At 45.2% G+C, this 26780-nt stretch overlaps 3 protein-coding genes across 11 annotated transcripts in view; 1 reads left to right on the forward strand and 2 right to left on the reverse strand.

Annotated features, from left to right (window-relative positions):
* Positions 1–218: 218 nt before the first annotated feature.
* TDRD6 (tudor domain containing 6) lies at positions 219–11460 on the reverse strand. The gene is made up of 5 exons (XM_009511404.2): positions 4827–11460; positions 4255–4373; positions 3078–3167; positions 2203–2260; positions 219–717 (listed from the first exon to the last, which is right to left on the reverse strand). The coding sequence occupies exons 1-5, from the start codon at positions 11458–11460 to the stop codon at positions 656–658; spliced, it is 6963 nt and encodes a 2320-aa protein (XP_009509699.2). The 3' UTR covers positions 219–655.
* A 1470-nt stretch (positions 11461–12930) lies between these two features.
* Positions 12931–24518, reverse strand: SLC25A27 (solute carrier family 25 member 27). Of its 2 annotated transcripts, none has more exons than XM_009513219.2 (9): positions 24351–24518; positions 22624–22815; positions 21799–21883; positions 19794–19916; positions 18921–19033; positions 17124–17208; positions 16368–16460; positions 15930–16032; positions 12931–14571 (listed from the first exon to the last, which is right to left on the reverse strand). In XM_009513219.2, the coding sequence occupies exons 1-9, from the start codon at positions 24451–24453 to the stop codon at positions 14500–14502; spliced, it is 969 nt and encodes a 322-aa protein (XP_009511514.2). In that variant the 5' UTR covers positions 24454–24518; the 3' UTR covers positions 12931–14499. The 2 variants fall into 2 exon arrangements, with proteins under 2 accessions (XP_009511514.2, XP_064304258.1); XM_064448188.1 differs by lacking the exon at positions 24351–24518 and adding an exon at positions 23816–23915.
* Positions 23523–26780, forward strand: part of LOC104048382 (24-hydroxycholesterol 7-alpha-hydroxylase) — a 34657-nt gene continuing 31399 nt past the window's right edge. For 5 of the 8 annotated variants that reach the window (XM_064448180.1, XM_064448176.1, XM_064448179.1 and 2 more), the window contains exons 1-2: positions 24210–24299; positions 24447–24726. In XM_064448180.1, coding sequence (XP_064304250.1) covers positions 24466–24726 — 261 coding nt within the window. In that variant the 5' untranslated portion in view covers positions 24210–24299; positions 24447–24465. Of the gene's footprint in view, positions 23917–24096; positions 24300–24446; positions 24727–26780 lie in introns of those variants that run through there. The other 3 variants (XM_064448177.1, XM_064448184.1, XM_064448185.1) reach the window with 3 other exon arrangements.

Below are 26780 nucleotides of genomic sequence, written 5' to 3' on the forward strand. Positions count from 1 at the left end.
CTACATCTAGCTGCAGTAGTACAGTTAAAGACACTTGGTATGCACATAGCATTTGCGCTTATGCATAGGGAAAGAACACAGGTCATTAATGAAACATTGATCATTATATGCCAGCCAAAATTTTATTCCAGCTTCTTCCATTACTTTGTAACAGCACCAAATGCAAGACTTCAACCCAAAACAACTGTGTTCCCCTACTGGGAAAAAACCTCCCCCCCCCAAAGAAAAAGATACCCTCAACCTTTCTTAGAAAAAAAAAAGCCCCACACTTAATGCGACTTTTCAAAAAGCAAACATCAGAAAGCAGTATTGTGCAACACAGTAGCCTATACAGCAACTCACAAGAAACTTTTGTTCAAGAACCACCCACCAACAGCGAGATACGAGCTAGTGCACAGACACATTCAGTAAGAAGTGCCAGTCAAGAGGCAAATTCTTACTTAAGTAAAGAAAGTACAGCTATAAGAAGCCAAGCTGGCAGTAGCAGTCTACCAACAAGCACTATTCCTTGACAGGGAAGTACAGTAGTGACAGGCATTTGCTCAGTTAGGTAGAAACAACAGGCAGTGCTTTGCTTGTATTCTTGTTCCCATGAAAACACGTTTGTGTACACAGGTACTTGTTCAGCTTCATGTGGTGAACATATCACTTGGTTTCAGGAGCTTTGGAGGACATGAGGATGTTCAGCTAAATCTGAAGTGCAGTCAGTTTGCTTTTCTACAGGGAAAAAGAACAGATTAGACCCATCAAGATGTTTCTAGAAACATGTACAGATGCATTAATATCTGAAGTCACAGCTCTACAAGGCTTCAGACTAAGTGTCATCAATATATTGGACCATATTAAAAGACCACACTTACACAAAGCTATCATATAAGGATAAGACAGTTGAAACAATGGAACTGCCCAAGAAGAAGGAAGCAGTGCTCCCAGATTTCAGTTATGATTTCCAGCCACTCCACCCTTCAGTGGGCTTTGCATAAGCCACTGCAGGAGCTTCTGCATCCTGTGGATCAGGTACTTTCTCCTGAGGCTGCCTTTCCAGGCGGCAGCCCACATGTGCAGCAAGATCCAGTTCTGTGCCATGTGGTTGCATGGCCTTAGATCTTGTTTTCTGTGCTGTTGCTGAGAGGGTGGGTACACCAATACCACGAAAAGTATTCAAGAACACAGACAGTGGGCAAATTTGGACAATAATAATTAGCAAAGAGGGGTAAAAAACTAGAAGTGGTAAAAACTGTAAAAGTATTATCAGGAACAGAAATAGCAAGATCAAGAATAATCCTGCATTTGAGTGATGCAATTGAGGGAGAATTTGTAGATTCACCAGTTTAACATTTTAATCAAGTTCTCTTAACTACTTTTTTGCCCAACAGGTAACAAGATCTCTCTTGCAGGCTTCATTATTTGTTACCCGTAAACCAGTCATCTTTCAGTACAATTTTACTGAAATACAATTACCAATTCAATCACTGAAAACACCATGCTATCTCTGCTTAAGCTTAGTTCAGTCTCCATCAGGAAACCACTGGTCAAACATGGGAACAAGTTACCCAGAGAGGTTCTGGAGTCTCCATCCTTGGATAGATTCCAGACCTGAAAGGAAGGTCCTAAGCAACCTGATCTACTTGACTCCGCTTTGAGCGCCTCCAAAGACCCCTTTCAACCAGAACCACTCTGATCCCATAGATTATAGAAATAGATAATGAAAAAGAACCTGTACTATTTTCTTTGGTACACAGGTGTTCACCAGTAAGACTTCAAAATTTTTAAGTAACAATAAAGAACTACACGCACTATTCACAAACTGTCCCTACAACAACTAAGATGGTGTCGTTATGGGTTTAGATTCATAGATCAAGATCTGTTAAGGGATTGGGGCATTCAAATCCCAAACTACAATGCCTAGTAGAGTCTGCCTAGCAGTCACTCACCTTGCCTCAGGAGGCTCATTCCACTAGGCTGAATGAATAAATACTAAACTGATTTCTAATCAAGACAGAGTAGCAGCTTTCATTGCATGTATTCACCATTAAACTGACAGTACATAAGCTAATGCTACTAAGAAAATTACAACCACAGTATTGAAGCTCAAAAGAAGTGTTTCAACCGTATTTTCTAAAATAAAGCATTTTCTAGAAAATTATAAAGCATCCAAACACTGAGTGCACAACATCTTTGGGAGGTTTCAGGTAGACTTACCTTGAAGTAAGGACTCTGCTGGTAAGGACTGCGAGTCTTCTATTGCAGGGGTTATTGCCTGAACAGAAGGGGATTCCGTCAGGGAGCTGGCACTACTGCCAAGATAGTTTTCCACTGAGGTGCTTCCTTGAATACCAGACTAACTTTTTACATCAGCACTGCTGGACTCTTATTTATCACTGTTTTCCCCCCTTCTAACTCACTATAGGAGTCTTCTGACCACTTTTTGCTCTGATGCGAAAACTGCATGTGAAGAATGAACTGAAAATTCATTCTGTTATTGCCAGTAGCATGGCTGATGCCTGAGTTTTGGGTTCCAGACGTGAGGTTTTCATTCTTTGGTACTTCGTGAAGAACACTGGTGAAAACCTTCTATCATTTCCTAATACTTTGTAACAGAAGTATTTTTCATGATTTACCAGTTAGTTCCATTCTTTATTAGCATGAGCTGTCAAAAGCCACATATCATCAGCATTCTCCTACAGTTCTTGATTAATAGTAATCTTCCAGTAACATTTCTTCCTTTGAGCTGTTTCCATTAATCTATTCCCAGACTAAATTCACAGTCCTCAGGCCAAATAGCTGACAATTTATATAAATCAATTTATGTGAACTATTTATATAGTGTCAGTTGTATAATAGATTTATACAAATTTCTATAGTCTCCATAGAGATCTATTAGAGAAGGAAGGACAATACGATGTCTTAAAGAAAAATACTGTGTTTCTAGCAGTTGGCATGAATGCACAGATTTAGATTAATGATACTTTGCCTTCCTACTCTCATGATGACACAGGAAGAATCACAAGTAAAATCAGAGCACCCTTTCTAAAAATCAGTACTGTCCTGCCCAGGCCTCCACCACACTGCCATACCTCAGATGATCTGCGAGCCCAGTCAGGAATACCGTTCCAGACATTCACGGGGTCCACAATCTCCTCATCACCACTGGAGAGATTCAAGACCTGTACAGACAGGGTCAAATCACATCTAGCACCGCAGTGGATCCTGAGAATACACTCAGCAAATAAGACATAGTAGTAGGAAAAAAAAATTGAGAACTTCCTGCCTTTCAGAAGGCTTTCAGTCTGGATCTTGCAAGGAAGAGCAAGTTAACCTCTAATAAAGCTGAATATCACTACTGAGTCTGCTCAAGGATCTCCTGGGCTTCTAGCTGGAGTATGGTATGAGAAAGGAAGGCTGGAAAACACCTACTAGACCAGAACTAGTAGGAAACTGATAAATAGGGCTATCAACACATACCTGACGCTCATCTGAATACAGCCGAGGTTAGCTGTAGATACCTAAGGAATCTACTAGCAAAAAAGCTGGCTTCCACAATCTCAGCCATTCAATATTCAAAGAGGTTACTTTTATGAAATTATCTTTTGGATTTGCAACCTTAAATTACAACTTAAAGACCCTTTTATGTAAGTATAATATCTGTGCATATGTGTAGATATACACACACTCCCCCTGAACTGCAGGAAGGCTTCTCATTTATCCCATAGCTTAAACAGCAGTAGATCTTGATCAGCCCATTAGATTATAATCTACTGCTAAAGGTAACTCCCACCAACCACTAATTCAGTACGCTTTTCACTGAAGTAGGAATGGCTGTGTATTCATTAATCACAGTATAATTTAAGTTTCTTCCCAAGTTTCTACTGTTCTAGCACTAATTCATCAAAACATTATTAAATAATGCCAAATTTCATGAGCTATTAATGATAACACAGCTCCATAGCAGAACATTAACTTGCAGACCAGATACATACTCATGTGTGTGGTTCTATCTCAAACTGGAGCCAGATCCTTCAGTCTTCCTAGTCAACGCAGGGTAATAAGAGGTGAAGGGAATATTAAGTGCTGACATACAGCATCCACTTGGTTTGAGACACTGCTGTTTCTATGTAGTCTTTAAGTCCAGAACCAGCCTTTGCAATACTAAGTCTTAAATTCTGTAACAGACTTCTGTAAAATATTCAAAGTTTGGAGGAAGACCAAAGAAGGACCGAATCTTAAGAATGCAGACAGATTATTCAAACTTACCCTGGTACCTTTTTCAGATACCTCCAAAATGCGAGCCTCGCACCATTTTAGAGAGGTCCACACCACACATTTGGAACCAACAGCGAAGCCCTTCAGATTACAAGTATACTCATTGTGTTCTACAAAAATGACGATGTATCAATGACGGAGGAAGAAAAGGGGAAAACACACAAAACACAAAAATAACCCCTCCAAAAAACTCAAATGCCTCACAGCCCTCCTTCCACACTCCCCTGTCCCCTCCAAAGTACTTGTGCTTAATAAGTATTTGAAAATTAAAAATCTGTCATTGTGACCTGTCTTGAAAATACATTTCTTGTTCAGAAATACATTTCCAATCATAAAAATGATTAACCTCTCAAAGTAAGATTAGATGCCATTAGACTGTCACCTAATGCATGAGATATTCCACTTAGCCTGATGTCCATAACCCATTAAAGCATACTGACATTAACACTAATATAGTAACTTATTAGGGAATAAAAATCATGTTTGTACAAAAAAAAGTTATTCTCACGTTTCAATGTGCACAGCATTTTGATTGTTTAACTCCTTAAAATCAGATACTCTACCTGCACCGCAGTCAGGCAAGTTCTTATTCTGCTTTTCTTCTATTCCTTCATCTCCGGGCTTACACCCTGAAGACTGCACATGTGATTTTCCACGTTCTTTAAATGAGTCATTCAAGTCTTGTTTCATCCATTCTTCCACATAACAGTCATCTTTCTTCTTCTGCCACTCCTTATGTTTCTCAACTTTGCAGTCACGTGATTTTACAGCGTAAACAGGCCTCTGAGTCGTTAAGTCTTTTCTAAGAAAAGACAGTTGACTTCCACTATTTGCAGAACTTCGCAGTGCACCGTGTTCCAACCCTAACAAGTCCTCCTCCCTATCCTCCTGGGATGGCTCCACATCAGGCAGCACCAGTTCCAGAAGCTGCTCAATTTCAGCACCTAGCATTGACAGCATGTCATGGGTCTTCAGGTCCAGCTGTTTCTCAGGTCTACCACCAGATGAAGGCCGCCTTAGGGCAAAAGGCTCTACTTCTATCCAATCTTCTTGCATAGCTTCTGCTTTATGAACTCCAGACAAATTCAGTTCCAGTTTCTTTGCATCCTCTCCCAAAGCAAGCTGAACATCAGATGGAGTCAGCTCTGCTGTCTTCTGACCATCGCTAACTGAAGGCACCAAGTTGTCTTTCTCATTAAGTGATGGTAAGACTTCAAGGAATTTCAAAGCTGCCAACTCCCCTGTCTCCTCACTCACAACCGGCAGCTCAAACAATCCCTGTTCTGACACTTTCACTCTTGCTTTACCGCCCAAAGCTGTCTGCATTTCAAGTGACACTGTTTCCAGAGCTTCCTTTGTTTCTTTGCCAAAGGACTGCACTGGAAGTGCCTCTAGCTCCAGCATGAACTCTTTTAGATCATCATACGAAGACTGCATTTGTAATTGATCCAGTTCTACTGCTGTCCCCATTTCATCACTGGAAGATGACTGCACCTGGAGTGCCAGCAATCTTTGCAGTTCTTTTTGTTTGTTTCCTAGGAAAAGGCTGGCTGCTGAAACACTGCCTGTCAGTTCTGCTTTCAGCTCAGCATCCTCTCGGAACGGTACTTCAGATAACTCTTGTTCTGCAGCTTTTATTTCACTCCCTAAAACATGCAAACTGCAGCTTCTTGATAGTTCTAGTAATACATTGTTATCACTCTCTCCTTCAGATAGAGGTATCTCTTTATCAAAGTTGCTCTCATGCTCAGCTGTTTCACATCCATCATCAGCCTTCCCAGACATATACTCAATGGCTCCCACTGACACATTTGCTTCTACAGGGTTTGAACACCTAGAAGTTACACCCAGGAAAGGTTTGGAACAAAGTAAAGCACTTTCACTTTCTTCTTGAGCTAATCCACAAACAGGAGTAGTTTCTCTTTTGAGACAAAGACCAATATCATTGTTTGAACATCTGTTTTCCTTTAAAGGGTTCTCAAGGTTTGAGAAAGTGTTACTACCAGTTCCTTTATTAGCCTTCCAAAAAGACTTCATCTCTTCATTAATACTCTTGCCAGAAGCTTCCAGTTTGACAACGGACAGAGGGACTTCAAAAGCTTTATCTTCCCAAGTTTCTATTACTTCAGCTTCTAATAAGAGGTCTTTGGTCATGTCATAAAACTTATCTTTTGCTTCAGTAAGCCATGAGCCCTCTGAGGGATTGAAACCTGACAAACAGCAAGCAAATGCTTGATTAGGTACTTTGAGCAATTCACATGGAATCTGTCTGACCATCTCCATGCTAACGGCTTCCTCACTTCCGTAATCCACATGTCTAACAACTACAGTGTCACCTTTTACACTGCTGACTTTAGCTCTGTAGAACTTTCCATCTTGACTATATTTTGCTAGACAAATATCACCATTTTGAATGACTGCATATCTTGTATTAAAAGAGTTTAGTCCAAGGTTTTCAGCTTCCTCTATTTTTTCCTCTATGTAGCTCAGATCATCTGTATCCACACTGTGACTCCAAAAATATTCTGGACCATTTGCCACTGTGACATAAATTTTTACAGTCTGACCTGCCTCTGGAAACTTCCAGATAAGTGATTTACAATCGGTTACACTGGAAATTTCATTTTGTGCCTGAGAAGGCAAAGGCTCACACACAGTTACCATATCACTGTCCTCTCTCTCAAGTGTTTCTGTTGAACAAGATCTTTCCCTAGTTGCAAGATTTTCATCAGCTAAATCCACTGTTATTATACCTTGATGGTCACTGAGAATAACTTCCCATTTATCCTCAAACTTCTCTACAAATTCACACGTTAGTAGAACTTCACTTGTTCTTCTGGTGAAGTAAAGCACTGCTTTCTCTGCCCAGTCTGTATTTTTTTTGCATTTAAGTCCGCCTAGGAAGCAGTGAATGCTTATTGCTGGAATAGATAACAAGTTTTCAGGGAGTCTGTCTGCTTGATCAACATTAATTACTGAAGTATTACCATAATCAATATATTGTATACTTATCAAATTGTCAGAAGTCTTCTCTTTTACTACAGCTCGATACCACAGAGAGTCTTCTGAATAAACAGCACAGATTAAGTCTCCTGCTTGGAAGAGTTGTCCACAAGGGTTCTTTGCTTGTGTCCTATTGTTTAAGCATTCCGAAATGCTGTTAAGCTGAGCCTCATCACTTTCCAGTTGAACATAAAAATCTGACGGATTGTTTACATGAGACACATACACTAACACTTTAAGAGCTGGCACTATCTTCTGCTGCAGGAGATCAGATACATTTTTAAGCGTTATACATCTGCCTTCAGCATCAGATTTAATATCTGACTGTGTATTCATCTGGATGGAGAGCAGAGACTCCTCCCCCACTTTATTTAACAGAGAAGCATCCTTCTTACTGCTAAGCATTTCATCAGATTCTAGTAATCCAGCCGCCAGATCTCCCTCTGTAGTAGGATGGAAAATGTTTACATCTTCTTTGAAGTGCCTTTTGCTACTTCCCCCTCCTCCCTGGGCTTCTGATCTGCATTTTTTTCTTTCAAGAGGCCTACCTGCATTTAAAGGGCACTCTGCAGTCTCATTGCTCTCACTCACATCTATATTTCTAGAGCACAAAGTTTCATTTGCTACACGCTTACACACTCCTGTACTGTTTATTAAGCTTAACTCCTTCAGTTTTGCATTAATTTGAGTATTACCATCAAACAACTCAATCAACAATTTACCATCAGATTCCTTTGCTACTACTATTGCTTTTAATTGCCTTTCTAGGACAGCTTGCTTAAACCATGTTGTAGCTTCTTTGGGAACATTAGATATATCAGATAAGGAACACTTTATGGCCTGCATTGGCAAAAGCAAGACATCACAAGCATCACTGGGTAAAGGAAGCATATGATCTTTCTCTACTGTCTCTGTGTTCCCAAAATCCACAAAGAAGACTTCTGTATTAGGAGTTCTTTTAATAATTATTCCCCTGTACCAGTGATTGTCAGTATACTTTGCTAGGCACAAGCTCCCAGACTTTTGCGAGGTTTCTAAGCTGGTTATTGTTTCACTTAGGCGACTGATGTTATTGGTAAGCTGTGCTAAAACACCTGCACATCTTTCAAGTTGGCAGTAAAATGTCCACGGATCCTCAACATGCGTAATATAAACATCTTCCTCATTCCCAATTTTGATACCGTGCATAGAATAATAGTAAGAATGAAGCTGAACTGAGGATACTAGAGGCTTTTGAGGAGATACAGGTCTGGCCACACTTCTCTTGGTCAGAAACTGGCAAGCACTCTGAAAAGGTGTCATTAAATCTACAACGTTAAATAGCTCCTTACTGTTTATCGAAGCCAAAGCAAATATTGTACACTTCAGTTCTAAGTGAGATGAAGTATCAACAAACTCCTGAAAAATCTTAATTGCTTTTTCATCCCAAGCAAAAGGATCCTGACCATTTGGTTGGATTAAGTTGTAAAGGCTGCACCTGAAAGCCTGAGCCTCTAACTTAAGAAAGTGTTCAGTAGTTGCACGGAGGTTTCTTAGAGAAACCAGCTCTCTGTTGCCATAGTCAACATATATGACTTCTACTTTTTCTGCAGAAGTAACTTCACTAATAATTAAAGCCCTGTACCATTTTTCATCCTCTGAGTACTGGGCTAAACATACAGAATCTGGCCAAGCATACAGGGGGGATGAATTTTTACAATAATCCTGGATTTCAGCCATTAACACCTTAAGGTCACGGCAATTTCTACTTAACTGACACCAAAAATAACTAGGATTTTCAACATATGACACAATGACATTAACCGTACTTCCCACTTCTAACTGACCTCCATAAGAGAAACCTGGCTTCATTTCCACATAATTCTGTCTCAAAGAGATAGGCAGGTTTTCCTGACCCTCATTCTTCTGAGCAGACAGAGATTCACTACTTTTAGACTTGTGAATAACAGCAACAGGGTGCTTTCTGACCATCACAGCTGCATAAGGATTAAGTGCTGTATTACTTCTCTCTAGATCAGATTCTTCTCTGAGCCTCTTCTCTGCATTTATTTGCTTTTCCTCCCCAGCACATGCTGGGGAAGAAGTCTGGCTCACAGCCTTATCAGACAATTTCTCGAGAGTCTCAGGTATTTCACACCTCCGGTATTCAGCATACCCTCCCTGGGCCATGAGTTTACTTACACTTTTCTCTCCTAATTGGGACGGGTCAAAAATTTCAACCATGTATTTGTCACCCTGCACACTCAAAAAATGAACCTTTAGTCCCTTGTTCAGTACAATCTCTCTGAAGGCAGACAGTGATGCATCACTCCAACTCCCACTCAGAGCAGAGATACCTGCCAAACAACACTTCAGAGCTAAAGCAGGTAGTTCCCTGAACTGAGGGAGCAGCTCCTTTACAGCACACCGATCTACAGTTTCCATATTGCCTCTGTCCATCAGGTGTAATTCTAACCCACTGTCCAGTACCCTGGTGATCACTGCTCGATAAAAGGCACCCTCGGTCCCACTGGCACAACAAAGGGTTCCAGGCTGTAAGTCCCAACCAGCACCATCCAGCTTCGTGGCGTGGGAGTAAAAATTCCACATGCTCTGCCTCAGCTGCCCGAGGAGCCGACGATGCTCATGGAGCTGCAGCCAGAACTCGGATGGGTCTCGGAGGTGGGAGACCCGCACATCATGGAACACACCCAACTTCAGACGCACACCAACTACAGGAGCAGAAGCCAAATCTCTGTGCATTAAAGCATCAAGAGGTGTCCCTGGTGGCAGTTCCAGCTCTTCAGCTGTGGATCCTTCTACTTCCACCTGCTCCTGAGCCTCAGTTTGGCTGACCTGCATATGGCTATTCACCAGACAGCAAGCTTGCACCCCAAAAAGATGGTTCAAGTTGATGTTGTTTTCCCCATACAGGCTCACATAATAGAGATGCTCGAAGGAGTTAAAGGCTTTGATGTGAGCACTCACTCCTTTGCCTAGCACCAATGCTTTCAGCTTATCAATCTGCGATGGGGACCAGCTACAACCCCCATCTGAGATACCTTGAAGAGCACACGGGTAAGTCACCACAGGCATGCGAAAACACTCAACAGGCAAATGGCGCAGGTTAGCTCTGGTCACAGTCTCCTTCCTGCCATAGTCCACAAAGATCACCAGAGCCACTTGCTGGTCCTGCTCCCCAGCAATAAGCTCCAGCAGGAGCGCACGGTACCACTGGCCATCTATGCCACGGGCAGCACAGGGTGAGCCCACTTTGGGTAGTAAGTCCTGCTCCCACCGGTCATAAGCATGGCGCATGGTATCAGAAAGGCAATGGATTTCCTGGGACAGGCTCTGCAACTGGCAGTAGATGAGATGTGGGTCAGAGACGTGGGTCACTAGGACAGGCACTGTCACATCTGGCTGAAGCCGTGGGTAGAAGTAATCCAAGGCAGGTGACACAGGGTGACATGAGAGCAAAGCATGGAGAAGCTGTGGTGCTGCAGAAGTTACAAGGGAGCATGCTGGAGGCTGCAGTTTGAGCTGGTTCCTTAAGTGACCATAAGATAAGCAGCACCTGAGCACCTGAAAGAACCAACTGGGAGAGACCTGCCTGGCCAAGCCCAGGTGATGCATTTGGGCTGCAAGCTGGGGCAGCTCAAGCACTATGAGCTGTGGTGTCATCACCTCCTGCACCAGGCCTGACACTTCTTTGCCATGCAGATGGCTGAGAAACTCCATAGCCTCCACTGTCCAAGTGGAGAATGGAGCATCCCCACAGGCTGCTACCCTGGGGCCTCCAGCAGGCATGACATCAGACACAATACAGCCCAGCACCTCCGGTGGCAGGTGGAAGAGCTCCTTGCGGCCTCGCGCCAGGTAATAGGCAGACGTGACCACCGTGCAGCCCTCATCAAGCAGGAAAACACGGTAGTCCTGGCCACAGCGACTCACCACACAGCAGCGGTACCAGAGCCCAACCACCTCCACCAGACCCAGCTCTCCAGTGCACAGCTCAGCCCCACCAGCCACTGGCCCACTGGGACCTGGGACAGCCGCCAGCCGTGGCCCCACAGCTGCCTGGATCTCATGGCGAAGGCGGATGTAGTCAGCGCTGCGCTCCCCCAGCAGCCCCCACAGCCGTATGACAGGCACCTCTGGGCGCAGGCCCACCGCACAGACCCGCAGGGCCACGGAAGCACCAGGGCTGAGCATCCCTTTCTCACAGCTCAGGCTGCGGCTGCCGCCGCCGCCGCCACCCTCGCCCTCCTCAGGAGGCCTAAATGGCCACCCGCCCTCATAGGACACGCGCCGAGCGCGTGACCCGCGGGGAACAGTTATGCGGCTGCCCGAATGGTCGAGTCCATTTTCCTCCCCGCGGCGGGGGGAAGGGGGGGTAAGGGCGCATAAGAGAGGCGGAACGGGCTAATACATCGGGCCGGGCCGGCTACATGGAGACTGCTCGGAGGCTCGGAGGCGCCACAAGGAGGAGGATTATCGGCGGGGCACGCTGGAACCGCAGGGTTCAGCCCAGAGCCCACTGGCTCTGCCCTCGCCCGCGGTGGAGCGCTCCACGCAGGCCGTATGGCAGCGGCACGGCGGGGAGGAGGGACGAGGGGAGAGCCCTCCGAGCCCTCTTAGCCTCCATTGGCCAGAGCGGGACCCGGGGCGGGGCGTGCACGCAGGGCTTGGCGGCTATTGGCCAGCGTGGAGGGCAGTGTGAGGGCGGGGTGGGGCGGTCGCTGACGCGGCGGCGGTCCCTGAGGCGGCAGGCGGGGTGCGAGGCCGCCGCCAGCGGCTGCAGTCAGCGGGCGGGCGCCGGGGGCAGCCCCCGTCCGACGGCCCTCCCCGGCCGCAGCCAGCCTTCCGGCGGGGCAGGGACACCTGAGGGGCCGCCTCTCCGCCGGCAGCGGGGCCCTGACGCAATCCTGCCTCAGGCTGCTTCAGCCCTGAGGTGCAGGCCTCCTTCCCCCTGTCTTCTCCCTCCCCGTCGCCTCCCTCCGCCTGTCCCTACCCGGTCTGCTGCCTCCATCCGAGGCCGCCCCGTGGCACAGGACACCTGCCTCCGCCGAGCCCGGGCTGGCTCAGCCATCTGCGGCACGGGCAGGAGGGTGACACCGGCCTGAGGGACAGCAGCATCCGGGGCTATCCTGGCTATGGATGGGGCAGCCGCAGACGAGGACCACCTCTGAGGGTCTTGGGCAGCAGCAAATGTGGGTGCTCTGGTGGCCTGCTCCAGATCGGGTGGGCTGTCACGCTGCTCCCTTTCGTCCGTTCAGCTCTACAAGCGTGTGGTTACTCTCTGGTTTTGCCCCCCTTTTTCCAGGCGGACCTTTTGCTGCCTTCCAGCCTTTAGGGACAATAGTCAGAAGTGGAGGTGTGAGGAAGAGGAAGGCCCTGGAATTCAGCAAGCCTTTCTTAGGCTACAGGAGAGTCCAGCAAAGCCATAGTGCCATCCTTGGGCTGATTCTTGGCTTCTGAAACAGAAGCTGGTAAGTAAATGAATATGGCCAAGTGCTTCACAGGGTAGAAACTTCTGCTTGAAAAATTTGGAATTACAAAACACTAAGAAGTAATGCAGGAAGTAGCAAGTTTTCCTATTCAAATTATTTATTTTTTAATATAAAATACTAGAAATCAGCACTGTTACGAGTCTCTTTAGTGTTTCATGCCCCCCCCCCCCCCCCAAAAAAAAAAGCTTTGTTAAGTTAGAACAGTTTTCACTACAAGACTTCTAAAATTACGTTTTTAAACTCAGTAGGTCAGGTACTTCTGCACATCCATCATCAGGGTTATCCAAGACAGGACTACTTGGGATGGAACTGAAGAAGCAGCTTTGACTGATGGTTTATAACCATGGGTGATGGTATGCAAGAAGGAAAGAACTTAGATTAATTTCTCAGGCTGACAACTAGAAAAATAACATATTTCTGAACAAAAACTTCTGACCCCCCTAATAACAGTGAGATGAATTTTTCCAGACTGGAATCACACACCAAATGCATGTGGCCACAACAGATCTACAACACAATCAAAAAGTACAAGTGCAAGCCAAGAAAATGCCCAAACTGTATTTAATCAGAAGTTGGCACATTGAAGATACTAGTTGCAAAGACTAGTCTAGAAGAAATCCTGAGTACTTACTCAGAGGACTAAGTCTTGTATGGTCATTTAATTACCAGATATTGCTAAATCAAAGCCAGCTTTCTTCTGTCTACATTATGATTGCTTTTATACTGCATTTTTGCCTCCTGATTGCCAAAGATAAGGCTAGTGAGAAACAGCAGCCGTCTCCTTTCCTATGAAATCTAGAAGGATTTAGGTTTAAAAATGAAATAAATTACTCTGCTTCAAAAACACAAAATGTTGGAATATAACATTACTTTTTCATGGGCAGCGTGTGTATTTCCATGGAAAAGTGGTATCGTAATGTCCGGTCTGCCATGTTGGCATGGGGACCCTCAAAGGGCAAGTAGCTCAACTCGGTGCTATGGGCAGCATGTGTAGACAGGTATGGACAGCAGTACTTCAAGAGGGGCAGAGCAAACTAGGCTTCTGATGTACTGGGTACAGGACTGCATTTCACTCATGGTTACTACTGAAATGGTTGAGTGAAGAGGTCGGGGTGTCTCCAGGAAGTAAGAGGAGCACAACCCCTTCCATCTTCTGTGCAAAGCAAATTTGAAATCAGGTAAACTGCTTTAATCTTTTTCAGTTCCTAGTGCTACAGACTTGGTTTGCTGAGGCATCGAACTAATGAGAGGTAGTTCTTTATGTGTGTGCAAATGTAACAATAACAAAAATTCCCAAATTTTATGGGCTGCTTAGCCACAGAAGATGTTCAGTGCTGCGTTGTTCAACCTGCTCTCGTCCTTAACAGAAGGAACCAGCTCTATCAAACTCTATCAAACAAGCAAACAGTATTATATTCTACTTGCTTGGTAGATTTTTTTTTAACCTCTGTTTATGGTTTCAGAAAGCTGATGTTGGCTGCCAGTTGAAGCATTATTGTGGCAATTTTGTCCTGTGGATAACTTAAATTTCATATAGCAGTCTGACAAAGAAATAGTGTCCTTAAGGCATGGATACTCCTAAACAGTAAGGGCTGGATTTGGGGCAGCAACTTACACATGTGATCCTACTGCCAATCTCCTAAATGTGTTAGTTCCCTGTGGGGTCGGGATGCCTTGTGAAATGAGAATTCAGCTTTCTGCTTCTTCTTTGTTTTGTGAATATTGAAGTGCTTTCACAATTTTAAAAAGAACTAACTCCACAGATCCTTCTGATTTGTTCATACGTAAGCCAGAATACCAGTGACCAAGGAGCCTGTGAAAATAAACGCTGAAGTTAGAGGCTGAAAATAGAAGTGACCCAATAATTAAACCCATTAGATTAAACTGTCTCCTTTTAAAAATCATATCCTTAAGCCTGATCTCATATTATGTCTTTCATATAAAAATCATAGTGTTGCATATGATTAGGGCTACTCAGTCCTTCACAAGACCCCTAAAACCTTTTATTTTCAGCCTGCCTACTCATAAATGCTTGACCTGAAATGTTTCATACTTGGCGGCTACTTCAGGTTGAATGCTTTTAAAATAATTTTTCAAGGGTTTACTTGTTCTAAATCCTTATTGAGAAAATTACACAGTTCTCCTCACATAAAATTTATATCCTGCTGCCATTTACTTGAGGTGCTCTGATTTTTTGGGGGGAGGAACAGATTGGTGTTTGACAAAAGGCTGCCTTGTGCCTAGGAAACACCTTTTCCTGCTCCTCTGAAACACCTGGTAAACATTCCCCAAATTACAAGCCTTTGGGAAATCTAAGTTGGCATATGCTCCGTGGAAATTTTTTGCTTAGTAGTAAACTGGCAAAGACCCCATCATTACTGAATGTGCTCCAGCTCAGAGACACAGGGACTGAGCAGCTGAGCAGAACCTTCCTATAACTGCTGTCACCAGTGGCCGCGACCACAGTTGTGCTCAGTTAAATTAGAGAAGGGAGGCTTTTGCCTTTGATCTTGGTGTTCAATCTGGTAAGTTAAACAGTGTCAAGACCTCAAAGCCAGCTGGCCGGTCTAGACATAGCCATAGACTTAAAAAAAAAAAAAAAAAAAAGTGGTCACATCTAAATTTGCTATTGGGAATTGTCCCTTGCCCAAACAGCCTAGACCACCAAGTTCCAGTTCCCAGGCTCCAACTGCTGCTTGGCTTAGTTGTACAGATGTAGCTTTAACGGCCCGGCAGTATGCAGGAGAAAGCCACTAGCCTGAACGCAAGAGAGGCAAAAGTGAGATCTGGGATGGAACAGTAGTAAAGCAATTCTGGGATCAGGAGAGGAGGAATGAAAGGAAGAGGGATGCAAAGGGAGTCCAGGGCTGGGAGCAAGAAGAGAACAAAGGAGAGTTGAGGAAGGGAGAAAGGAGGGAGCCTGCAATGGTAAAAAAAGGCAAGGAAAATCACTAGCAATTAAACAGGACAGCATTTTCCAAACTAAAGAGGTGCAAGAGGCAACATGGGGGAAGTGACACTGCAGGCAGCTGTGTCATCCACTACATTCAGCTATGCTAACTGCAATTAAATCAAGAGACCCAAATAGTTTTGGAAAAATTTTTGACACAGAAAGAACATTTTAAAGCCACATTGTTAACTGTCTTGCAGAGAGAGTTAAAAGGCACTTACCATTCGCATCCAGGTTGGTATAAAGCCTTTGTATAGAGACATAAACCCTTCACCCTGTACAGTTTGAATCAAGCAGTCCACGGAAGACTTATACAGCAGACCTCTAGCAATGTGCAAGGAGAACAAATACTGTTAACATTACAAATACGCAATTTTAAAAAATCCCACACCCCCCGGAGAATAATCTGTATCTGATAAATTTGTACAAGCAAGAGCTCTTTTGTAAGCTCACTGGAGTCTCATCAGAACTGAAATCCACGACGTAACTGGGTATGCTTAGGGGTCGTCACAACAAACCCCCCGGGCATGCAAAACTAAATAAAATGATCTTCAGAAGGATGAAGAGGAAATTAGAGACTTAGCACTTGACTCCCAGTGAAATCAGTGAGACTCAGGGTTTCATTTTTCTACTGAAAAGTCAGTCTCAAGCGTCTGTACCTTCCCTGCTTATCTCTCGGCTGGTTCATTATCCGGGTTTTGACCACATCAGCAGGAGTTCCCAGAACAGCAGCTACCAGGCCAGAACAGCAACTGTGAACAGCAACAGATATATAAAGAGGAAAGTAAGATTTATGATGACAGCTTAAGCATCATGGTTGAAGTTCTAATGATATATTAAAACAGTTATCATAAAATCATGAGTAATACCTCATAACTTAACAAAAACTTGATTTGGGAGGAGGCTTGCTAGTATTGCTCTTGCTCAGATGTCTTCCCAGTGCCAGCTTCCCTCACCTCTATGTGCAGATCTGAGGCAGGGATAAAGGACCCTGAGGCAACTTATGATATTGTTTATATAAAGCAGATTTATTCATAATTTAAGGAGTAAAATAGGTTGTTCTGCAGAATTTATATTGCTTATTGTTATGGTTTGCTAAAATTAAAACTAGGTTAGATAAAATAGTAGTAATTCTAGAAAAGTGGAGGTTCCTGTGCTCTTACAGATGTGCGAGGTGTTTAAATGCATCAGCAAGGCACTTTAGTGAGGGCAATTTTGTAGCAATGGTTGCATCCTCTGTCTTGTGTCTTTTGTACAAAGACGTTCTCTCAAGCAAAAAAAAAAGTTATAAAGGTGCATTATATCAGCAGTATCGCAACCAAAGAACAGGGGCTTCTGCTGGCATAGAGGCACAGATCAAGACAGCAAGGCTGGAAATGCTCCCCAGTGGAAAAGGGGTAATGGGGAATACGCACCTGGCAATGCTGTGAGTCACACAATTGTCCACAAGCGGCGTGTTCAGAAGCAAGAAGTGTTTCACTGTGTCATAAGTGGTCAGATCTGTCAAGGTAATAGAAAAAACAGCATTGTCAGAAGTAAATGGTGCCTGCGCTGTTCATTACTGACATAGGATGGAGGCTTGGCAAGACCTGAATTCCCATTGCAGCCCCTCCCATTTGCCAGCACTCTGCCCCTGGTTTCTGATGGCGGTTGTGACATCTGGGTTCTGTTGTTAGACACGTGAGTGTGTGCTGTATTCTACTACCGTCTCTCTGTTTTACCCTACAAATGATAGGATGGATCCCAAATGGAAAATTCTGCAAAATACCTCATTAATCAAACCCAGAAACATCACAATAAGGATGGTTCTACCTCTTCTACCTCTGTGCAAGTGTTATGTTAGAAACATTAGACAAAAAAGGTAGATTATGTCATGGAACTTATATAGTGTTCTGAAAACAGACAGGAGTTACAGCATCTGGGCATCTGAATGAAAGACAGTAGATCTGCATTACATTTCCAATGTCCTGACCGTAAAACTCAGAAGCCCAGCCCACTAACCAGGATGGCCCTCCCAGCTCTTTGTAGTGCTTTACAGCCCAAACATACCCAGTGGAGATCATTCTCCACTTGTAAGAGTTTGCTTGTTTACGTTTACATGCCGAGACTGCACATTAACGTTGTGTATGGACATACATACCTTAGTTAATCATTCTATAGCCCTCATTTAACAGCTCCTGCTGCAAATGTTATCTGTCCAGTGATTCCTGTACTGCTGCTTAGCAAGCTGTAAGCATACACCACCTCTGATTTTCTATCTTCAGAGATATATTTTGGTCATGCTGCTAACATCCCTGTGCTAAGTGACGTAGAAATTAGTAGCTGTCATGCCAAAGAAATTTAAGCATGCAAAATAAAAAATTGCCAAGGCAATAATGTATGTACCACCAAACACAGAGCAAGTGTTTATGGTGGGCATCCACAGGCGGTGTCTTTTGGTTCCAAAGACATCTCCCTCCTTACTTTACAAACATAACCTCAGGAAGGAGAGCAAAGACCGTCCAATGTATCCTTGCAGTTTTGGAGACACAAAGGAAAGCTCTATCTATATGTGGAAGGAGTGAGTACTTCTTGGATCAGCCAAGCACTCATGCAGCTACTTCACCTTATAACCCTCAGCCCCTGCCTGAACTACACTGTAGGTGTACCTGTCTGCAGCTCCATCACACCATGCCTGGGGCTGTGGACCGTGCTGATCTGGATGCTGATCCTCGGACTATCTCCCTAGCTTGACCCAGGACCTTTCTTACCACCATGGACCTGCTGGTGATCACTGAGCTGTGTCTGATCCTGGTGACCCTCACCAGACCTGATTCTGGCCCAGCTTCCTGGCTTGGCCTCAGACCTGCCTCATCACCACATGCTTTCCTGAGCATGTGGACCTTGGTGGAACGTGGCTGCCTTTGCTGGCTCTGCCCTGCTCACCTTGCCTGGGCAGCAGGGAGCTGGGTTGTGGCTAGCGAGGTCCTTTCTCTGCTCGTTGTGGGACCCCTCAGCTCCCAGCTTACCATCCCTCAGGCTCCAGCACAAACTTATTTTTAAGCAACTTGATTTCCACAGGAACAAAACGTTCAAGGCAGAAGTCACCTGCAGTGCACTTCAAACAGATCCCCAGTGTAGATAACCAAGAAACAAAGACCAGGGAAGCAGCCAAACTCTCCTTAAAGCTTAGACGTGGCCTTAAGCACTGCAGACCAAGTTATGAAATTTACCTCCCATGTTCACCAGAGCAGCTCTCTGCACATTTGGCACCCATCCAGCCCAAAGCCCCCGTATTCCTCCTTCGGACAGGATCTTCATAAATGCGTGGTGCACTCCTCGAAACCTGAAATCAATATGCAACTAGTAAGTAGAGAGCCCAGCTATGGAGAAATCTTTGCATATTCCAGCACTTCGCTGCACCAGTCCTCACAGAGAAAAGGCATTTTATACCTGCGAGGATCTGGCCCACCAGATCCATTTTTTGATCCATTTTCGGGTCCATCTTTGACTTTCATGCCACGATATTTTACCAGACGTACTGTTTGCCTCGGTAAGCAGCAATCTGGTTGCTAATGGCAGACAACACTTTGATCCCACAGCTGGGCTGCAATGCTCAATGTACGAGACACCAAAGGATGCCAGCAGTTTCAGATGCAAAGAGCGGTGTGTCCTGGTATCTGCAGGAGGGCCTCGAGCCCTGCTGTCTGCAGGCGACCCAGCCCTTCCCTGTGCCCGTGCATCCTGCACAAGCCATTTCCCCCATCCTTCCTTCCATCTTCCCTTCAGAAAGCATCCTACCCTCCCCCCGGCAGAGCACTGTCATGGATGTGCTGCACATGTAGGATGGATTAGGGTTTGTGGTCTCTCTGGGACCAATACATCAGAATAAGGAAGGCGAGTATAAATGGAATAAGGAGGAAGCCTTGGATGCCTCACCCTCTCCACAGCCCAGAGCCATCAGATGCCTCCCAGGCACTGCTCTTCCCCCTGAAAGGGCTCCGAGCAGCTGGGGAGTTGGGGTGGCAGAGAACAGAGGCAACCACACCCTCAGCCAAAGAGTAATCATTACCAGGGAAAAACTACCAGCTTTGAGAGGAACCGACCGTAACGGCTTTCCTTCCAGCTTCCTTTTTCCTTCCATCTGCATCTGCACCTTCACCAGATCAGTCGGGCTGGCGAAAAACTGTCCAATGGCACCCGCAGACATGCCTCCAACTACAGCTTTCCTACGAAACAGGGAAAGAAAATGTGCTCCAGAACACACTGAGAATCTTTACAAATCTCAGTGCTTGAGCTGAAGAGTTGGGCAGCATGACCCAGGTGAAATAAGTATGAATGGGTTATTTCTTATATTAACAGCCAAAGTTAAGGTTATAATTGTGGCGACTGCAGGTAGTTAAGGTGTTAAGGTAGTCTACAATATTTCTCTCAATTTTAAGAAAGGTTTAAAACTTACCTGGGGAAAAAACCCCAATTTATTATACATCACCAAGATGCTCTGCTTCCTCTCCAGGCTACATTATGCTCTTCACTTAAGTTTTAAAGGCAGGATGGCAAGGTACACAAGTAAGCGATATATTATAATAACTGAATGCCAGTCTGAAACTCTAAACTTCTTGCTGATACATAAAACTTTTCTTTATCTCCCATTGCTGCTAGATGAGTTGTGTTAATTTTCTGGTTCTGCTTATTTTAGTAGAACCAGAAATTGCAGTATTATCCCTAGTTCCCCTTTCCTGTAGCATCAGGCGTAACAAGTACTTTGTATTAGATTTTATAAATCCCATCCTATAAACAGTTACATTTTGGACCCAAGATTTGATTTTGGAGTAAAATACTTGATTGGGTATGATACTGTATATGATTATGAAAGTACACAACTTCATTTTAAGAATAAGGATTTGACAATTAGAAATTACCAAATTATGCAAAAATTGCAGAAGAATCTCCTTCGTTCCCCACAGGCAAAGAGACAATTCTGTAGCTATATACTGTTTGCATTTTCAAAAAAGGGATTAAGTGATATTTGACTGTTGCTGCATTGAAGTTGCCAAACAAAGACTTCGGGTTTGCTGTTTGTAGGGATCATTCATCTCCTCAGGAAGATGCACAGATTTAACTTAGGTTGACATCTGCCATAGACGCAGGAACAAAATAGTGTCTTTTCCTTCACAATCTGGAAATTTCCATCTATTGGGCTAAAATACACCACCAGAATCAGCAAGCCTGCCTATTCTTATGCTCCCTGTTAATAATCCAATGATAAACTAATTTCTTACCCAGGCAGTACAGCAAGCAGCAAAACAGCAAAACGTTGCCATACTGGCTGCTGCTGAACAACACGTAATGGGACCCATCCCTCCAGCAGCTGGAAATATGAGCTGTACCCCACCTCACTTCTTTCTTGCAAAGCTCCAGAGGACATTTGACATGTCCATCATACCTTTGGAAATGTGTCCTCATCCCATGTGGAGCTAATCAAGCTCTTGGGTGACCTCAGAGCTGAGCAGAGCACAAGCTGCAAGTCTAGCTTGGCTCAGCTAAACCCTTGGTTTGCATTACCCAGGCAGCTGTAGGATTAGTCACAGTGACTCACGCCGGTGTCAGGTTTGTACAATAGCTCACGGCTTCTCTGACAGCTGTCACACACAGCTGTACAGTCAGCCGCGGCTCACCTGCACTTCCCAACATCCCCTGGCCCACACGGCAATGAAAGCTGCCACTACATCACAGACCTTGAGTCATGGTAAAGCTGCCCTGACTCCACTCTCATCCAGGTGAATTCCTGCCAGCCCAGGACAGCTGCTCGTGTTGATGCGGTTTATCATGTTTCTCCATCTCTTTAGTAGAGTATCCTTATTAGAGTAATCATGGTCCTAGTTAAGCCTCTGAGAAACTTATTTCAATATTTCTCAGCTCCCAGCTGAATGAAAAGATAACTGCCCTGAAACTAAAATGAGAAAGTCCGTATCAGTGCTTAGACCCCTGCTTTATATTTACTCTCTTCAGGATAGGTGAGCCAGGAGGAAAAGAGAGCTTTTGGAGGTGCAGCGCTCCTACAGTGAAGACAATCCCCAAATAGGCAAAAGCGTAAATATACAACATTACCAGAAAGGAAAGCTTTCATCCTCAGACCTGCCAAGCACGGAGTCACGGAGATGTTCATATGCAACCATCCGAACCCCAGAGTACACTGTGGAAAATGAAAGCAGGAGACAGTTCTTGGGTCTGCCATTTCTAGAGGTCAAGAGGTTGGTTGTAAAACACTCTGGAGCTTGCCTGGGTCGCTGGTCACTGCTCTCATGTTCGTGATCCAAATGGGGGCCGCCTGGTAGCAATGGCAGAACCAAAACTTTTTAGCACCGGAGAATCTCTCTGGCTGAGCCATACATCTGCCAGGAGGCAGCACAACTTACGCTCACGTGCTAGGGACACGCGGCCGCGTTGCTTCCCTCTCAGCTGGTGCCAAGCGCAAAACCTCCCACAAGTGCTTTTGAGGTTTGTTGCTGTCACCATATTTCCAAATAAAACACAGAAAGCTGTTACCTGGGGCCAAACCGCTAATGCGTTTCTTCATCCTAGCACTTGCAACCTTTTTTTCCCCAGCCTGTCCCTATTTCCTTCAAATAAAATATATTTATTGTTCTGAGGACTCTGAGTGCTTGCTTGCGCTGAAGACCCTGCAAAGGCCACAGGGATATTATTTCTTTTTTTTCCCAGAAGCCAGAGTAAGGCTGTGAAGGAACAGGCAAGAGAGGAAAGAGAAGGGATTGAACCAGAATCCCATATATTTTGAAGTGTGATTGCAGGATAAACTGAAGAAGTCCTCGCAGATATACTTAGAGTACAGCAAGGTACATCAAGCTCACTCCAAAAGGCTGTTGGCCACAGAAGGCAGGACCCAGACTTGTCCCATCACGAGCAGATACTCACCTATGTGGCGGTAGACAGCCGGCGTGGCTCCTTGCCAGAGCTTTCGTAAGCCCTCCTCTTGCACGATGCCAGCCGCGGTGCGCAGCATGCCACGATAAGGGACTGCCTGGCCGGCGGCAGCTCCGTTGCGACGAACGGCAGCTTCACCTTGGACCTGCAGCCGAGTTTTCGTGAGATCCAGGGGAAATGTCACTGAAGAGAAAGAGCAGGGAACAAATGTGGCTACGGGTGCAGCTGCGGGGAAACCTACCACGCTGGTGCCATCTGCGCCCCGGTCCCCTCTGCCAGGCGGCCAAGGGTGCTGTGCAGGCACCAGCAGGCAGCAGGGACCGTACCCAACGGGGGTGCAGGCGATTCGTGGAGAACAGGAGAGTCATGTCCAGGTCTGTAAAAGTGGCTCTGGGCATAAGTAACCAAAATCCGTTCTTGTCAAACACCAAGCCTTTCACCCTTATTTCTTTTTGCAGACTTTTTATGCAATACGCATACTTTCTAAGAGACTCTGGATTAAAAATCCTGTTCCAGTTACTCCTCCTGAATAAAAATCAGTCAAATCTGTTATCGAGCGTGTGGCCCCTCCAGTTCTGCCCAGCATAGTGGCAGCACACATTACAGTCAGGAACAACCCCACAGTGGCCATCATAACGCAGACACACGTGCATGTGAGCATCTATCCTACGAACCACCCTAAAACATGCTGGTTTTCTGATACAGACGCAAAAATCACGTTTAGCCTGTTATTTCTGTCGCTGAAATAACTGGTGGCCAGTGAAGGTGGCCCAACTCGATCTCGGCTCCCCAGGGCTGCTCCTGAAACAGTATGGGTATGTATTTGCTGCCCCTAATTTCAGTTCCAGGCTGGGAGTGTCTCACTGGGTGATGGACCTTCCCAGCCCGCCTCAGGCGGTGAGTGCCCAGGAGCAGGGGCTGTCTTTGGTCCGATACCTCTGCGACACACGTGGGACTACAGGGTCCTTCCAGAGCAGGACTCTGAGGTACTAGAGGAATGCAGGCACCGCTCAAAGCCTCAGCAGATTTACAGTCTATTTGTGCATTGTTTGGTACTCATGGTTAAAGATTAGCAAAGATTAAGAAGTAACAAATCATTAGAGCAATGTGACAGATTTGCCTGTAAGAGCTTGTAGAAACTATATAGAATATGCGGAGAAATATTCCAGATAAGTTAACTGACCACAAAGTAGTGCTACAGATGCCAGGGTGCCTCTTTCCTGCAACTCAGCAAACAGTTTACTGTACTCCATTTTTACAGACATCTCCACTGGAACCAGAAATGTAAGATTTGATTTTACTTTTATTAACCTGCATTAACTATGAAAAGCAAATTCCTGAATAAGTCAGCCCCTTGCTACTAACTTAGGCAACAAATCATCCTGCCTCTTTAGTCTTCTTCCAGAAACCCAGCAAGCGCAAAGCTTAAAATTAGTCACAACTGCTCTGTGTTTATGACTGCAGCCCTTCAGTCTGTGAGGCAAGAAATTTCGACCTGAAAAACCCCTCCCTCCAGCCGCAGTCAGGTGGCATGAAACACTTGCAAGGCTTAAATTATTGAAAAGTCACAATGAGCAGAGTGGAACAAACAGATTTCCTGGAGCAGAAAAGCCAGACTGAACATCGAGGAACGAGGCATCCAGGGACCGAAGTTCCCCCTGCCCCCCGTAAATAAATTTTGATCCCCTTCCCTCTCGGAAAATCATGGTGAGTTGTACCTAGTTCTGCCACAGCCGCTGCACAGGCTGACAGAGCGAATTTGCTGGCTCGGGGCCATCTCTCTGGAAGAGGTAAGCTCTTCTCTTCTTCTGCAGGTGACATCTAGCGTCTAACATGAAAGAAGGCTACCAGCCACCCTGCGAGGGTCTGGAGCAAGAGCAGACCCTAGTGCAGCTCTGCTCAGGGTCGTTTAGGAGACAAATTGCTGAAGGTCATGTTTCTCCAGCGCCAGCACCAGGAATGGCAGCAGCCCGAGTGCCTCCTGCAGAGCTGCGAGGTCCTTGTGCAGTGACACAAGGGACCCCTGCGCAACAGGCTCCTGGGAAATGTAGTCTGTCACCAACGCTACCCTCTGCCAGGAAACCGACAGTGCAGGTACAGTCACATACGCAATTTCGCCCATTATCTACATTTAAAATATATATCATTACTGAGACCTCAAGATTCTGAGAACATGTGTGGGGTGTGGTTGCTTTATGGGGTGCTGTCATTGACAGCAGTGCCTCGGGAGCCCCAGACTGCATCCCTGTGTCAAACAGCTGCACAGACTTCTGAGACAGATGAATTGATCCACATCTGGTTTAACAAAAGCTGCGTTAGCAACAGCTACATGCCGAGCTGCAGTGCTAGAGCAGTCCCCGTCCCTTGGGGATTAGGCACAGAGCAGTGCAGTTTGAACAAGGGGCATGAAAGCCTGGGAAGACAGAAGCTGATCTCTGCCCAAAGCCCCGTATGTAAAAAGTTTAAAGCTTTTCCTGTCTGAATGCCGAAGCCCTGTTAATTGTGTGCCAGTCCTAATTTCTCTTAAATTAATGTAGGCATATTTAGGTTCTCACCATGAGAAAAAGGGTAAGGCATGCACTGTTCAAGAGAAGCTTTTCATTTATCATTAAGGTTCAGCTGAATCACTGAGTTAATCATTAGCCATTAATCACTAATCCTCATGCTGAGGATTTGAGGATTTTTAGGTCACAGAAACTTATCCCAGAAACCTCCCCACACCCCCCTCAGAATGCCTAACATTTTGGTGTGCAGTCCTGGTCACAACGATTCAGACAAAGGGAGCATTGTAGGTGAAATATTCAGCTAAAGTCAGATGAATTTATCTTGTCGGTAACCAGTAATCGGTATTAAATTGGATCCTTCTTTGGGTTAGAATTCATTAGAATTCACACAGTGATAAAACAAACTACTGACAAAGCCCTGATTAAAATGGGAAGAAGGCATATTGCAATTTAATGCAAACATGCCTGGCTGCACTGAGGGCCCAAATGGTTCAGAGCCTTATTTTAGGCTTAGAATGCAATCTGCTGTTGGCGCTTTTGTGCCTCCCTCCATAGCTATTCCCTGGGCTTGGGTCAGCTTCTGCCACTGTATATCAGCCTGTATGGATATCACTGATTCATAGTTTAGGCTGGAGAGGACCTCTAGAGGTCATCTAGTACAATCCTCTGCTCAGAGCAGGGATAGCTTCAGAGTTACATCAGGGTGCCCAGGGCCTTGTTCGGTCACCTTCTGAAAACCTCCAAGGATGGGGATTTCACAACCACAGTCTGTTCCTGTGCTTAACCACTTTGTGAGCAATTTTTTCATATATTCAGTCAGAATTTCCCACATTGCATCTTCTGTCCATTGCTTCTCATCCCTTAGATGTACGCCTCTGGGGACAGTCTCACTTTGTCTTCTCCGTAACTGTGCTTTAGGGGGTGGAAAACAACAACTAGATCCCTCCTTAAAATAAACCCTGTAACATTGCAGCATCCTATGGAGAGGGCAGCTCTCCATGGTCATTTTTAGTTGCGGGAAGAAAGTTGTTTTTTTAAACCAGACTGATTTGGGGATGGCAGTGAGGAAGAATTTTCTCTTCCCACAAGGTCTTTGAAATGAACCTGACCTGGAGACAGACACTTGTGTGGGCAGCTGTGTGATTTGTGGAGCAGAGAAGGGCCAGTGCTTACGGAGGTCCATCAAACAGCTGGAGTTTATATATCCCCAGATCCTGAGGGAGAGAGCTCCAGCAGAGAGGACCCCTTCAGTTTTCAGTGAGACAGCATTTTCTGGTTTCTGTCCAAAGCCAGTTTGATCAAAGGCTGCATATGCAGGGAGGGAGCACAGACTTCAGATGTGATGGAAACACAGCAGGGATGAGGAGCCCTGGAAGGCCTGTGTGCTGCTGCAGAAAGGCAGCCAAACTGCCCCAGTCTTCTTGCCTGCTTCCATCAGTGACAACTGCATCAGTTTACATTCGAAAGAGTATTAACTATTATCTGCCCAGGACTAGGACCTAGTCTGAGGAAAGCTTGTTAGTGACTCACACCATAGTACCCCTTGTGTCCTCCTCACAGTAATGCCTTTCAGTAGTGCCTCGTGTCCTTCAGCAAATTGTGCACCAGAAGCAGAAGATAAACAAAACAAAAAAGTCCAAAACA

This window comes from Phalacrocorax carbo, chromosome 3, assembly GCF_963921805.1.
Source record: "Phalacrocorax carbo chromosome 3, bPhaCar2.1, whole genome shotgun sequence".
NCBI lineage: Eukaryota > Metazoa > Chordata > Aves > Suliformes > Phalacrocoracidae > Phalacrocorax > Phalacrocorax carbo.